The following is a 15514-nucleotide window of genomic DNA, read 5'->3' as shown; positions in this document are numbered from 1 at the left end:
TCATTTTCAATCTGTCCTGACAAAGTAGGCTATGTAAATGACACAGCCGCAAAGCATTTGTGACATTAAACAATTTTTTTGCATTGTCTGCCAGTCTTTTACTGCTATTAACTTTTTATAGGAACAACTCTCTGGTTATTACTCCATACATAAAGGAGTTTAGGCTATTAGGCTATATGTTGAAGGTGCAATATGCAGAAGTCGCTCAGCCATTCCCTGGTTGCTAGAATTCTAATAGTTTGCCTAATTTCTGTTTGTGACAAAACAAGAAATGTTTATGTTGAGAATCATTGTACCATTTTAATACTGCTGTGAAATATCTTGTCAATAACCAAAAATACTGTATTTTCAGCTGTTTGACACTGGTGTCCAAAACTGAAAGTACAAGAGGCAAAAACGAAACTAAAGAACGGGAAGCATAGAAATGGCGCACACAGAATAGATCTACCGCTTCTTAGACTTGCTTTCAATGCGAGTGACAGATCTATAACTCACTTTTCTAAGTGACTTTGGTCGTCAACCAAAAAGTGAAATATTGCAGCTTTTAAGAAATAGTACAACTTGTCTGTTATATTATGAAGTATAATCTGTAACAATTAACCGATATGCATCGGTCCCCGATTCAAATGTTTAAGATACGACCCCATCGGTCCCCAGACGTTTAACATTTCCAAATGTAGCATCAGTCATAAAATTAATTCAAATGTTAAGAATGGCTGATTCACTTAAATCTTCAGCTCATACTACTTTCTGCCTTCCGAAAATACCTTTTTTTTTTTATTTAAATTTTTTACAACTGATGCATCCTCTACTTGAGTCGAATTTAGCATGTAACTGTGACAGTCATTGATCTACAAGTCATTTTGCATGCCGAACAACCCAAGAGAACATGTAGCTTGGTCAAACTGTGCACTGTGCCCAGCTTTGCGAGCTGAGCAACGCGAGGTAGGCGGCCTGTGCCTGATCTTGCACATCTGCGTAGCACATTCAGCATTCAAATGGTGAAATGGCTTGCGCGATATTAGGCTTTATTAGTTGAGTGACAACCTATGCAATTTGCTAGGTTATTGTTATCTATGCACAGTTGAAAATTTTGATTTTACCAGAATAAAAGTAAGCTACCGGAGACAACTCTTATCTGGCTTGACCTGCTGAACGGGGTTTACAATGATTTTTATTTCCATTGTTCAGGTGGGGGGGACATAAAACAGGCTACATTGCCACCCGAATGAATGTGTTGGACACCATCCCACTCCAGCCATTCCCACGAGCTTGTCCTCTCCAGTTAACGTGCCGCAAACCTTGTGTGCTAATAATCTGGTCAAATCAGACCCGACTCAAACTGCTCTTGAAAGTGAATAAAATTCTCTGAAAGACAGGGGGCAGCATTAGACAGCACTGTTATCAGTGTGTTAATATCACTGGCCCAACTAGTAACGGGATGGACTTTTAAAAACTTGATTGTTATTCAGTGTTGGTCAGCTGTAGTAATAGTAGAATGCTTTGGTGAAAGTACAACTTTTTTTTACTGAGTTGGGGGGGGGGAGGTTGTTAATGATCTCTAATTGGAATGCCCAGCAAAATACTAGTGTATATAGAGGTGACATGGTGAATTGTGAAAGGCCCAGTGGAGTCAATTGTTTTGTATTCTATTGTACAACAGCTGATGAAACCAACACTAAAACTGTTTTATTTTTTTATCTGGGTTATTTCCTGATTGTATTTTCAACTAGCAACTAATCTACACAGGTCCTTCTAATCAGCAGGTTTGCATGGCTGGGTGTTTCGGTTTAGGCAGTAAATTGGTTAATTAACCAAATAACAAAGAGTTACAAACCTTTCTGCCAAAAACAGTTTTCAGTTTTCCCCTCCCCACTCAGACCACTCCCAGACAGTCTTAGCAAAATTGTGGCTTAAATGTCTTAGCAAAAAACTTTAATTTTTTAAATGGACAACTGTTACAGTAAGGTATGTATGTTACCCAGAAATGATTTGATATTGATATAAAAAAGTCTGAATCGGTTCTTATTTTAATGTTGGTTCTATTTAGCCAGATATCAATAGTAGAGCCCGACCGATATATATTGACCGACATTATCGGCCGATATTAGCCTTTTACAGAAATATTTGTCAGTCTTTATTCCACAGATAAAGCGCCAATATTCTATATATACATAGAATGAAGAAATGTCTAATCATTTGCGGTCATTTTGAATCTTTCAATGGCTGCCTGAAGAGGGCGCTCTACGAGCAGCCCATTGAACATCATTCAGCCCATAAGTCACAACATGAATTCGTGGGCATGGTGGTTTGACTGATTAGCATGCCAGCGACAGTGTATTTGAATAAGTAAATAATCAATAGTACACTTCACAAAGTAAGCAGGCCTGTCCTCATCACATGCTCGCTGGGTTACAGTTAGCTGGCTAGCTAGCCAGCAATCTACTGTAGTTAGGCTTTTTCTAGCCAGCAAAGTAGTTAGCCTAGCTAGTAAGCAATCAATCTGTGCTACTTATATGCGACCGCTGGACTGGCGCCAATGTAAACACAGACTCATCCTTGATACAAAAATAACACTTACTGTCTGGGCCTATTATGTTAGTGGGCTTATTTAGTTCGTTTTCTGAAACATGCAATCTGCAAAAAGCTAGACTAATCTGCGCCAATTATCATTTAGGCCATGTGCTTGCATTCATGTGTTAAGATTGTTAGCTAGCAGGCTGGCAAGCTCAATTAGAATATGTGACTAAAACCAGTGCAGTGAGCATTTTTGTGCATGAATGTTTTCAGTTATCAGCTAATTACTTTTGCAGTTGACTTGAAATACTTCGGAAAGTATTGAGACCCCTTGACTTTTTCCACATTTTGTTAGGTTACGGCCTTATTCTAAAATGAATTTTAAAAATATTCCCTCAATCTACACACAATACCCCATAATGACAAAGCAAAAACTGTTTTTTAGATATTGTTGCTAATTTATCAAAAACAAAAATATCAGATTTACATAAGTATTCAGACCCTTTACTCAGTACTTTGTTGAAGCACCTTTGGCAGCAATTACAACCTCGAGTCTTCTTGACGCTACAAGCTTGGCACACCTGTATTTGAGGAGTTTCTCCCATACTTCTCAGCAGATCCTCTCAAGCTCTCGGGTTGGATCGGGAGCATTGCTGCACAGCTATTTTCATGTCTCTGCAGAGATGTTTGATTATGTTCAAGTCCGGGCTCTGGCTGGGCCACTCAAGGACATTCAGAGACTTGTCCCAAAGCCACTCCTGCGTTGTCATGGCTGTGTGCTTAGGGTTGTTGTCCTGTTGGAAGGTGAACTTTCACCCCAGCCCGAGGTCCTGAGCGCTTTGGAGCAGGTTTTCATGAAGGATCTCTCTGTACTTTGCCCCCTTCATCTTTCCCTCGATCCTAACTAGTCTCCCAGTCCCTGCCGCTGAAAAACACCCCACGGCATGATTCTGCCACCACCATGCTTCACCGTAGGGATGGTGCCTGGTTTCCTCCAGACGTGATGCTTGGAATTCAGGCCAAGGAGTTGAATCATGGTTTCATCAGACCAGAGATTCTTGTTTGTTATGGTCTGAGAGTCCTTGAGGTGTCTTTTGGCAAACTCCAAGCGGGCTATCAAGTGCCTTTTACTGAGGGGCATCTGTCTGGCCACTCTACCATAAAGGCCTGATTGGTGGAGTGCTGCAGAGATGGCTGTCCTTCTGGAAGGTTCTCCCATTTCCACAGAGGAACTTTGGAGCTCTGTCAGAGTGACCATCGGATTCTTGGTCACCTCCCTGCCCAAGGCCCTTCCAGGATTGCGCAGTTTGGCTGGGCGGCCAGCTCTAGGATGAGTCTTGGTGGTTCCAAACTTCTTCCATTTAAGAATGATGGAGGCCACTGTGTTCTTGAGGACCTTCAATGCTGCAGAAATGTTTTGGTACCCTTCCCCAGATCTGTGCCTCGACACAATCCTGTTTTGGAGATCTACGGACAATTCCTTCAACCTCATGGCTTTGTTTTTACTCTGACATGCACTGTCAACTGTGGGACCTTATAAAGGTGGACCTTTTACCACAGGTGGCGTCCAAGTTGTAGAAACATCTCAAGGATGATCAATGGAAACAGGATGCAGCAGAGCTCAATTTAAAATCTCACAGCCAAAAGTCTGAATACTTTAAAATATATATATATATATATTTTTTCATGCATTTGTAGAAATGTCAAACCTTTTCGCTTTGTCATTATGGGGTATTGTGTGTAGATTGCTGAGAATGTTTTATTTAATACATTTTAGAATAAGGCTGTAACGTAACAATGTGGAAAAAGTGTTCACTGCCATAGATTGATACTTCTAAGTTGTACCTAAGAAGGTAAATTAAACAAGTGTTTTGTTTTATAGAGGATATAGTTCGTAACATAACAATTTTTCTAAATCTCAATTCTTCTATTTATTTAAGATGTCATAGTTTAGAGCAGTGGTCACCAACCTTTTCTGAGTCCATATCACTTTCACAGTCAAAAAGCATGTCAATCTACTGCCCAGAAAAATATTTTTGAAAGTGTCTTAAAAAATGTAACATTAACCCAATAAAAACAGTTCTGAGGTTTGACGCATGAGGTTTGACCAGTAGGATTAATACATTAGCACAGCATATTGGCTATATGCCTGGCCTGCCAGTATTGTTCTTCGCAGACCATAATATATTTCAACATTTGCGCTTTGACAACGAAAGAGAAGGTGCTATAGCACTTGCGAGGCACAGCTTAGCATAAATTGAAATAATTTGCTAATTTGACTTTTTATTTTACTGAATTAATTGCACCTGCGTCTGATGGTCATTGTGCTTTCGAGGCAACAGGGATCTTGGAAAAAACGGATAAATCATGACATCAATGAACTTCAAGTCGAAGTTGGATGACCTTCCAAAACAATTTTTCCCATCTTGTTTTTTTTTCCCAGTTCCCAATTGTCTGGAATGCACCAAGTCCACAGTTGTTTGCAACACGGCATTAGTCTCAGCGGAGGGAGCGAGATCGCAGCAGAGGATCCGCTTCTCACGGTCCATGCTCTCTCCTTCCTTTGGTGAGACTGACCGGAGAGAGGGGATACAGTCTTCCTCTTGATGGTGAAACTCGAGTCGCACCACATCTGCCTTAGGCACAAATTCATGTTGTTCCTATGACCAGAGAATGTGAAATACTCATTGATATTAAAATACGATGGCCTGCTCATAATAACAAAAACACAGGTCTATCGACAGGCCTAAATTAACACCTGCCACCTGCGAGTTGATTTTGTTATTGGCTGGTAAAATGTCTATTACCAGCCACTTTGGCGGGTGGTCAGGGCTCCACAGTGTGAATACATTTATAATAAAATGTTTCAGTAGCTGTTTTCAAAGTACTTGTGCTGTTTTGTTTCATAGCTGGTAAATGAATAGCACAAGTCAAAAGAACTACGAATCCTTTGTAGCCTATTGCGCTGCGCACAGGCATAACAGTTTGTCTAATTTACTTGAAACAAACGTCTGCTGAAGTGAGAATTGTTTTTATTGGCTATTTACATTGTTTTGTTCTCAAGGTTGCTTGTTTTTCTATGTTTGAGTTTCAACTGCTAGGAAAGAGAAGACAACGCTTCTAGTCAGACTCAATCTCACAGGCACCAATATGACTCGAGTGTAGTGATGGGTTGTTTGCGAATGAGTAGGCTCTTGTAGGTGAACGTTGGGAGCCGGCTCACATATCAGAAGAGCCAAATCTATTTCTAAAAATATTTGTTAAAAAAATATATATGTATGAATAATTAAAAATAATTTAAATTAATTGAATTTTTTTATATATATATATATATATATATATATATATATTGGCCTAACTGCTCAAGTGCATGCACACATTTGTTCTGACTGTCTGCTCAGAGTAACAGCCACACGCTTAGCAGCCGAGGAGAGAGAGAGGAAGGACAGCTGTGAAAACAGCTGGAAATAGAGTCTGAAGCACAGTGGCATTTGGATGCATTTTAATGATGTCGACAATGTTAGAGCACAGTAGAATTTGCCAAAACAAAATCTCATGTAAAGCTGGTTCTACGCACAAGCTACACCGGCATATGCGAACTGTGCACCCAACTGTGAAGCTAGCTGTAGCGGAGCTTCGACAAACTAGCGGGCCTGCTAGTGATGGTGGTGGAGCCAGCACCTGCACACGTGGAGATGTATCCACTCAGTCAAGTATGTGTACTCCGCGACCCACAGCAACGCAGTTTTCTATGGACCAGTTTATGCCAAAGTCTGTCTGTAGCAAGACCAGGCCAAATTGATATTGCATTGGCTAAAATGATTGCCACCGATTTCCAGCCATTTTCGATCATGGAGGACAGAAGTTTTAGAAATTATAGCTATAGTCTAAATCCAATATACACAATTCCAAGCAGGAAAACACTTTCAAAATCACTTATTCCACAACTTTTCGAGAGCACACAGGCTTCAGTGTGGGAAAGAGTCAAAAAAGCTACTGCAGTTTGCCTTACCGCTGACTGCTGGACATCAAGGGTAACCACTTCTTAAATGTCAGTTACATGTCACTTCATTGAAGATTTTTCAATGTCTAGCTGTCTTCTGGACTGCTTTGAGTTCAGCGACAGACACACCTCAGAGAACTTGGCAGAGGAACTGTTGAGTGGCCAGAGAATGGCATGCCTTGCCCACACAATCAACCTGATTTGTAAGATGCTCTGAAGGTGATGAAGCCCACTGTGGACAAAGTGAAAACAGCTGTGGAATACTTCCACAGGAGCACAGTAGGTGCTGAAAAAAGAAAGTCTACACGCCAGATGGGTATGCCTGAGCTAAGGCCTAAACAAGACTGCACTACAAGATGAAATTCAGCATTTTATATTTTGAAGCGGTTTCTTGAGTCAAAGGATCTCTACCCTGGCCATTGTCAATGCACCTGTTGATGCTCTGACCCAGGAGGAATGGGAGGAGGTGTGCGGAGTCCTGGAACCCTTTGAGCAGGTCACTGTGGAAATCAGTGGAGAGAGCTACAGTAAGCAGCTATTACTACATATGTATATGAGCAGTAGATGAGAATGTAGTATTAGAAGACAAAACATGAACCTGAACTAATAAGTTACTGTTCTCTCTTTTCAGCTATATGACAGCCTCAAAAATGATACTCCTGTGTAAGGGTCTGCAACGAATCACAGCCAGTCGCCGGAGAGAAGCAAATGTAACCACAGGACGTGACCGAGTTGATGGACACCCTATGTTCATCAATGGACAGAAAGTTCCACAGAAGGGAATATAATCATGTGCTATCAGAAACTGTTGCACTTGACCCCAGGTTTAAGAAGTTAGCCTGCAGTGATGCCAGAGCGATTGAGGCTCTTCAAAGAATAACCTCAGCAGCAGGGAGGGACAGTCCCAGCTGGCTCAGGCACCAGGGCAACAGGAAGAAGAGGGATCAGATGGAGCAAAAGCACCAGCAGTAGTGCCACAAACGTCTGCTGTTTGACGAGAGAGCAACTGGGGTTGCAGCATGAAGGAATCCCTCAGCAGATGCCATAATGGATGTCCGATCCTATTTGGCTCCTCCAAATAGGATCTGCAGATCCTCTGAGCTGGTGGAAGAACAAGGCCTCGGTCTACCCGCGGCTTACTAAAGTCATGACAGGGTGACTGCATAGTGGCCACATCCGTTCCCTCTGAGAGGGTCTTCTCGAAAAAAGGACAAATAATTGCTGTATGCTGCTGGTTATAACATGGCAATAAAGAAGAGAGAAGCGGGACCAGTTTAATGTTTTAAGTGGGATGCTGCAGTTTTGCAAATGATTTTTCTTTCATATGGTGCAATATTATATTATGCTGTTCAGATTGTATTAGTTTTGAATGGTTACATTTATAAGCACTTTGTTTATATACATTAAAAAATGATACTTTAAATGCAAATGTTTTGTAACCTTTTTCATAAACCAATACATTTTTAAATTGATAATTTAATTAGAATTGTTTTAATACCAATCAGGCAAACTGTTTGACATGAAAATATACAAAACATATATTTTTTTAAAGAGCCGTTTGGGAGCCAAAAGAGCTGTCTCTTTTTGGTGAGTTGAGCCGGCTCACTGAAAGAGCCGGAATGCCCATCACTACTCAAGTGGCACAACCACGGTAACCCCCCGCCCTTCTTACGGCTGAAGTCCCGTTAACGGGATCGATTTGACAACAGCCAGTGAAAGTGCAGGGCGCTGAATTCAAACAGAAATCTCATAATTAAAATTCCTCAAACATACAAGTATTATACACCATTTTAAAGATAAACTTGTTGTTAATCCCACCACAGTGTTCAAAAAGGCTCTACGACGAAAGCATACCATGCGATTATATTAGGTCAGCGCCTAGTCACAGAAAAACACAGCCATTTTTCCAGCCAAAGAGAGGAGTCACAAAAAGCAGAAATATAGAGAAAATGAATCACTAACCTTTGATGATCTTCATCAGATGACACTCATAGGACTTCATGTTACACAATACATGTATGTTTTGTGCGATAAAGTTCATATTTATATCCAAAAACCTCAGTTTACATTGGCACGTTATGTTCAGCAATGTTTTGCTTCCAAAACATCTGGTGATTTTCGCAGAGCGCCACATCAATTTACAGAAATACTCATCATAAATGTTGATGAAAATACAAGCGTTATACATGGAATTAAAGATATACTTCTCCTTAATGCAACCACTGTGTCAGATTTCAAAAAAGCTTTATGGAAAAAGCACACCATGCAATAATCTGAGTACAGCGCTCAGAGACCAAAACAAGCCATACAGATACCCGCCATGTTGTGGAGTCAACAGAAATCAGAAATAGCATTATAAATATTCACTTACCTTTGATCTTCATCTGAATGCACTCCTATGAATCCCAGTTCCACAATAAATGTTTGTTTTGTTCGATAAAGTCCATTTATGTCCAAATACCTCCTTTTTGTTTGCGCGTTTAGTTCACAAATCCAAATTAACAAGGTCGCAGGCGCTTAGTTCAGACGACAGTTCCATTACAGTTCGTAGAAACATGTCAAACGATGTATACATTCAATCTTTAGGATGTTTTATCATAAATCTTCAATAATATTCCAACCGGACAATTTATTTTCCTTTAGAAAGGAACAGAGTTCATGGCATTCTGCCAGACACCTGACTCAAACAGCTCTTATTCGCTCCCCCTTCACAGTAGAAGCCTGAAACAAGGTTCTGTTGACATCTAGTGGAAGCCTTAGGAATTGCAATCGGACAATGTTACACTCTATATTGGATAGGCAAAGACTTGGAAACCTCAGATTTCCCACTTCCTGTTGGATTTTTTTCTCCGTCTGAGTTCTGTTATACTCAGACATCATTCAAACAGTTTTAGAAACTTCATAGTGTTTTCTATCCAAATCGACTAATAATATGCATATCTTCGCTTCTGGGCCTGAGTAGCAGGCAGTTTACTCTGGGCACCTTATTCATCCAAGTTACTCAATACTGTCCCCCAGCCATAAGAAGTTAGAGGCAGTGGATTTAAAGAAAGTTTTATCTCATCTGTGATATTTGGGTAAACGACTCCGGTCACAAAAAAAATAAAATAGCGGGCCAATCATATTTTGGCTGGTAAAAAAACTGAATGGCTGGTAGATTTGTTTCCATTTTCTTTTTTTTTTAAATCTACCTGCGACAGTGGCTGGTGGACCCAAACGTTAATTTGATGCCCTAGCTATGGATACATTTGGCTACTCATTAAATTGTGGCTGCAGTGTGAGGGGAAGTAGAGAGAAGCAAGTTTTATGTTTGGACAACCCCTCAGAAATGTCTGAGGGAGTCAATGGTGGTGACATGGTTTGGCCAGCGCAGTAGGCATACTAGATTTAGCCACAGATCTCCCGGCCGTGTAGGCGGAGTTTGTGTTTTCAGACATGAAATAGTTAAAAATGTGAACACTTTGCTTACATGTTGCGCAGGGCTTCTGAATCAAGTGCACCTGCCCGACAACAGCGCAACACAAAAAAGGAGGGCCTTTATCGTTGGCATTCCTACAGAAATGTTTGGTGATTGACTAAGAATGAAGGTGACCACAGATTTTAGAGTATCGGTTAATCCTTTGGAGCACAATTTATATAAATAAAAATAATAGTAAATAACGAAAGTTATCCTGGTCTTATATTGATTTTAGGGCAGCTTCAGACAGAATTAGCCAATATGGTCGTTATAAGCAAACAGGATGAGCCTAATCACTCATTCAGTAATTTCCCAACTCCCCTTATATTTTACTCATAGTAGTTTTGTTGAAACATTACTTTGTTTACATGTCAAATTTCAGTTGCTTGCTAATCATAACATTATAGGTTCTTGTTTTCTTTGTCTCCTTGAAGTTCTGTCTACTATGCTCAAGTCAGAAAATTGTGAGATTGTGAAATATTGGAGTTAACATTTTCAGTGTATAAAACATTAGGAACTCCTTCCAAATATTGAGTTGCACCCTTTTGCCCTCAGAACAGCCTCAGTTCATCGGGGCATGGGACTCTACAAGGTGTCAAGTGTTCCACAGGAATGTTGGTCCATGTTGACTCCAGTGCTTCCCACAGTTGTGTCAAGTTGGCATTCTTGATACACACAAGAAACGGTTGCGTGTTGAAAAACCCAGCGGCTTTGAGTTCTTGGTACAAACCGGTGCGCCTGGCACCTATTACCATACCCTGTTCAAAGACACAAATCTTGTCTTGCCCATTCACCCACTGAATGGCACACATACACAATCCATTGTCTCAAGGCTTAAAAATCCTTCTTTAACCGTTCTCCTCGCCTTCATCTATACTGATGATGAAGTGGATCTAACATCACCTGGTCAGTCTGTCATGGAAAGAGCATGTGTTCTTAATGTTTTGTACACTGAGTGTATAGGAGTATGAGATTGGGCTGGCCTGATAGAGTAGGTCTGGTTAAGGTGCCATGGCCTGCTTGCAGTCATCAGGACCTCTGTATGGGCATTAGTTTGTTGTTTCTCTGAGGCTGCTTTAAGCTCTGACTGAAGACGCTTCATTACAGGCTGGGCGCTAGTGTTTACGCCTGCCTGACGGTCAGCACTCGGAGGAGAAATCCCTGTAGCCCTCTGGTCAAACATGGATATTACACTCTATAATAACACTGGCCACCTAGCCTGACCCCACTGCATGTGTTTTCGACTTGCGTCCTGCTTCAGAGAAGAGAGAATGAGTTTTGAATATCATGATCCCATGTCAGTTCTTATGTATAAACTTTTACCAATGCAGGTTCAGGATGGTTCTTACCAGTTGACAACCCCAACAAAAACACTTGTCTGCAGTTGAAAAAATTAAGAAAAATAAATATGGAAAAGCACTCTACTGAGGGATGTTTGCTCCTCAATCATTTCTGAAATGGTAGTAGATGTTGGGGCTCTGTCTTATACCTTATTAACTAGCAATTTGCTTTAGATCGACTTGATATTAGCAGATTGGTCTGAAAATGTAATCGAGGCTCAAATTGAACTTGAGTTCACACACTCCCCATAGACCAGTGTGAGCGCTGCATGCTTTGCTTGGCATCCTCTGTTTTTGTAACATTCTTGGAGTTTCCACGTCTATGGGCACGAGCCTTCCGTCTCACCAAAGATACATCTCCCTCTGAGTGTTAGAGGGAGGATTTGGCTGTGTGTGGAGGGAGCTTTCCACCACAATGGCCAGTTTGCTCAACATCAGTATCTGCCCCCGCAGGGTAGTGCATTCTGCAGGCGTAATGCGCTAGAATCCAGCGACCAACACGCTCAGACGACGCCTGCTTTGATCACCCTTGGCCACTGCACATCAGGCTGGCGTTGGGCTTTAAACCAACAGGCCAGGGACGGTTGAGCGTGTCGCTCGGGGACGCTGCTAACTGTTTAAAAGCATGGAATGTTATTAAATGCAAATACACCGCGCATGAATGGGAGAAGAGAAATACTGTTAATTTCAGAGCGTGGTTCTGTTGTTCCTGGGAATTAAGCGAGGCATCCGCAGAATGCAGATAACATGGGGGCTCTTTCTCTGTCCATTGTGCCCTCCCGCCATCTTTGTTATTCCCTGTGATGCTAAAGTGTGTGGCTATCTCTCGGTCTCCTGTGAAGGTGTGGAAGGAACTGTGAAAGCTATGCCGACAGCACACACTGATGTTTTGTCTATTTTTGTCTATTTTACTGTTTTTATAGTCTGGTACAGCTTACTTACTGATATTTGCTGTTTAAAATTTGTTTGCTTCACGTTTGATAAACCTGAAATGATTTTCATAATTATTTGCCATTGTCATTTTTTTCAGGTAAAGCGGAATGTTTCAGACCTGATAAACATCCCAGTGCGACACCAACAATGGGAGGGCTGGCCTGCTTCGGCATCTGATTCAGTAAGGAAGAAATACACACCATGTCTCTTGGGAACGACAATTTTGTCGACAGTCTTGAAATGCATGAGGAAAATGTGTTCCCATGTTTTCATTTCACAATATATCTCGTCAAAGATGGTCTTCCAACAGGCCCATTTGACATGTAGGTCTTTATCTGCTGAGCTGTCATGATTTAAAGGTTCAAGGCCCTGTTAGTTTTTTCCATGAAGGCTAGGCAAAAGCCTATTATTTTACAATATGTAGTGAATCCCAATTGAGAGAAACTGTTCAATGTTTTCAATGCTGAAACCATCTGCCCAGATGTTGAAACTAATTAAGTTGTCAAAGACTGTCCCCCATGTCCTTCTGTCTGTAGACATTAAAGCTCACATCATTGAGTGTCACTGACCTCTCCTGCCCGGGGTCATGGTTCCCAGCCATTCAGCTGAACTTAGTCAAAGTGCTCAGAAGCGGTCCTCACACGAAGACCTGAGGAACCCCAACCCCCCCCCCCCCCCCTCGTGATTTTATTTGACAGCTTAGGCCTATATGTTCCCTTGCTAATTGTTTGGATGGATATGCAACTGTGCTGTTGTGCACACATTTTGTTGGTGCCTTAAATGTAATCTTTGCTTTTTGAAGTATAAGTTCTTATTTCAGTATTTTATGGCATCTTCACTACACCAAACTGGGTTTGCATGATTAAAATATATAATAACATTTCTGTTTTAGATATAGTAGTACAGAGTTCAGTAACCTGTTCTGTAAGTGTTTTTTGGTTCAGATGGGAACCCACTCTTTTCCCATCTACACTCAAATTATATTTGACATATTGAATGAAAAATAACTGACCGTTTTTTATTTTCTGGTGAAGCTTTTAGGACCTGCTTGGTTGCTCTCTTGTGAAAGCAAATAGGCCTACATTGCAACCATGTATTTTCCTGTAAGGCTGAGACAAAAGGTTCTACTTCCTTTTTGTTCCAAATTGTTTGCTCTTTGTGTGTCTTAAAGCTAAACGCAGTGGCCAAAGGCAACCTCTCAAATGACGTTGTAGAAAACATTAGGAACACCTACCTAATATTGAGTTGCACCCCCTTTTTGACCTCAGAACAGCCTGAATTTGTTGGGGTATGGACTCGACAAGGTGTCGAAAGCGTTCCACAGGGATGCTGGCCCATGTTGGCTCCAATGCTTCCCACAGGTGTGTTGTGGACCATTCTTGAGACGCGGGACACTGTTGAGCACGAAACGCCGTCTGGCACCTACTACCATACCCCTGTTTAAAGGCACTTAAATATTGTCTTGCCTATTCACCCAATGACACGCATACACAATCCATGTCTCAAGGCTTAAAATCCTTCTTTAACCTGTCTCCTCCCCTTCACCCACACTGATTTTGAAGTGGAATTAACAAGTGACATCAATACGGGATCACAAGTTTTACCTGGATTCACCTGTTTAGACTATTTCAATGAAAGAGAATGTTTTGTACACTGTATATTTTAATTGTTATCCATCTCTTTCATTCGACGGGCACTAATAACTCTTGCTGAGAAATCAAGTCCAATCAGAAACCACAGTAAAGTGTACAATGTCACTTCACAGCCGTTTGGGTTCCACCATCTCTCACTTCCCAGAATATGAGTGAGGCTGCTTATCAATGAGCCTGGATTTGACCAAAGTGCTAAGGTAGCTTGGGGATTAATAGAAAGTGGGTGTATGTCATAGGCATGTGCCTTGCCATAGCCTGGCTAAGGTGGCTCTCTGCTCCCATGTTTCCTGGGAAGAGATATTAAAAGCCTTGATTGCAATAATGGCCCTCTCCAGACCCTTATTGAACTGTCTCTCTGAGCATTACACAGAAAAGCCCTTGCATGCCAGCCTGGCTGTTTCATTGCAGATCTCATTAACCCCGCCTCATCTCTGGGGATTTGTACCAATAAACATGGCTTCAAATTACATTTTCAAGGAGTCAGAATCAATGACTACTCCTCAGCTCTGCTTTCATTATTCTCAGCGTATGCTTTCACTTATTGTTTTGTGTGTGTGTGTGTGTGGGGGGGGGGGGGGGGGGGGGGCAGAATTCCCTTTTAACGTGTAATAATTTTACGTTTATTCAATTTGTAGATCAATATTGTTCAAACCAAGAGGTTTTATTACCACCCGGCAGTTTTATAATTAAAGACCCAAGACCCGTTGCAATATCAGAAATTATTGCGTGAGTGTCTACGTTCAAGTGAATGTGGAGGGAAAAAATTCAGTCACAGATAAACGACATCTACATATTTGTTAGATTACAGGCGTTATATTGGTGATGGCATAGTCATGTACTGTACACTGCTGGAGCAGCTCTCTGGAGTTAAAGATCATTTCACAAGCTCCGCTGGGCGCCACCTCTGCCAGCCACTCCAACCCACACAGCCTTTTGGCAACCAATTGCCAAGAGTCACTTTCATTTAGATCCTTGTGAATGTTGAAAATATAGGCTTTGAATGGTCTAATTATAGATTTAGCAGCTAATTGATTGACTTATTTGACCTACTTCTGTTTTATAATTGTGCTTTACGCTCAAATTGAAATGTTCTAAGATTGTTGGGTTGCTTTTCTTTTTTTTGTACATGAAAGCAAACCGGGTAGGAGCTTACTTTTGGAGAAATGAGTTATTTATTTCTGTACTTCACGTCCCTGGTACTGTGCCTTCATTGTGTGTAGCGCCACAAAAGGTTAGCCTACATAAAAATGAAATCCGAGCAGGAAGAAACCTCTTGTTTTGGTTGGCAATGTGATTCAGTGAGGTAACTTGATATTTCAAATGGAAAGGAAGTGAAATATAATCACAGAGAGTAAAGGGAAATGCAAGCAACCTGGCCACAGAAATGAGAGGGTGATGCTCATTTGCAGTATAAGCCTATATCCATGGTGCCTTACATTATGATGAAGCTGATGCTCAAATCAAAAGATGTTTGGGATTGGCTGGGATGAAAAACCAATAAAGGCACATTTATGAGGAAACAGTTGTTCCTTGAGGTAAAGGGCCGTTGACTCCCTTGGTGTGAAAGATGATTGGTCTGTTGTGAGACCTTCTTATTACAATTTCCTTCCTT

The 15514-nt window shown here is 41.2% G+C and overlaps 1 protein-coding gene across 3 annotated transcripts in view; it reads left to right on the top strand.

Annotated features, from left to right (window-relative positions):
* LOC110521562 (FAS-associated factor 1) overlaps nt 1-15514 on the top strand; it is an 88458-nt gene that overhangs the window by 26120 nt on the left and 46824 nt on the right. For all 3 annotated transcript variants that reach the window (XM_021599186.2, XM_021599185.2, XM_021599187.2), the window contains one exon: nt 12348-12431. In XM_021599186.2, coding sequence (XP_021454861.2) covers nt 12348-12431 — 84 coding nt within the window. The remainder of the gene's footprint in view (nt 1-12347; nt 12432-15514) is intronic.

The sequence above is a fragment of the Oncorhynchus mykiss genome, chromosome 30 (genome assembly GCF_013265735.2).
Source record: "Oncorhynchus mykiss isolate Arlee chromosome 30, USDA_OmykA_1.1, whole genome shotgun sequence".
Taxonomy (NCBI): Eukaryota; Metazoa; Chordata; class Actinopteri; order Salmoniformes; family Salmonidae; genus Oncorhynchus; species Oncorhynchus mykiss.
Note: the sequence above shows the minus strand (reverse complement) of the source record. Positions and strands in the feature narration are given on the sequence as shown.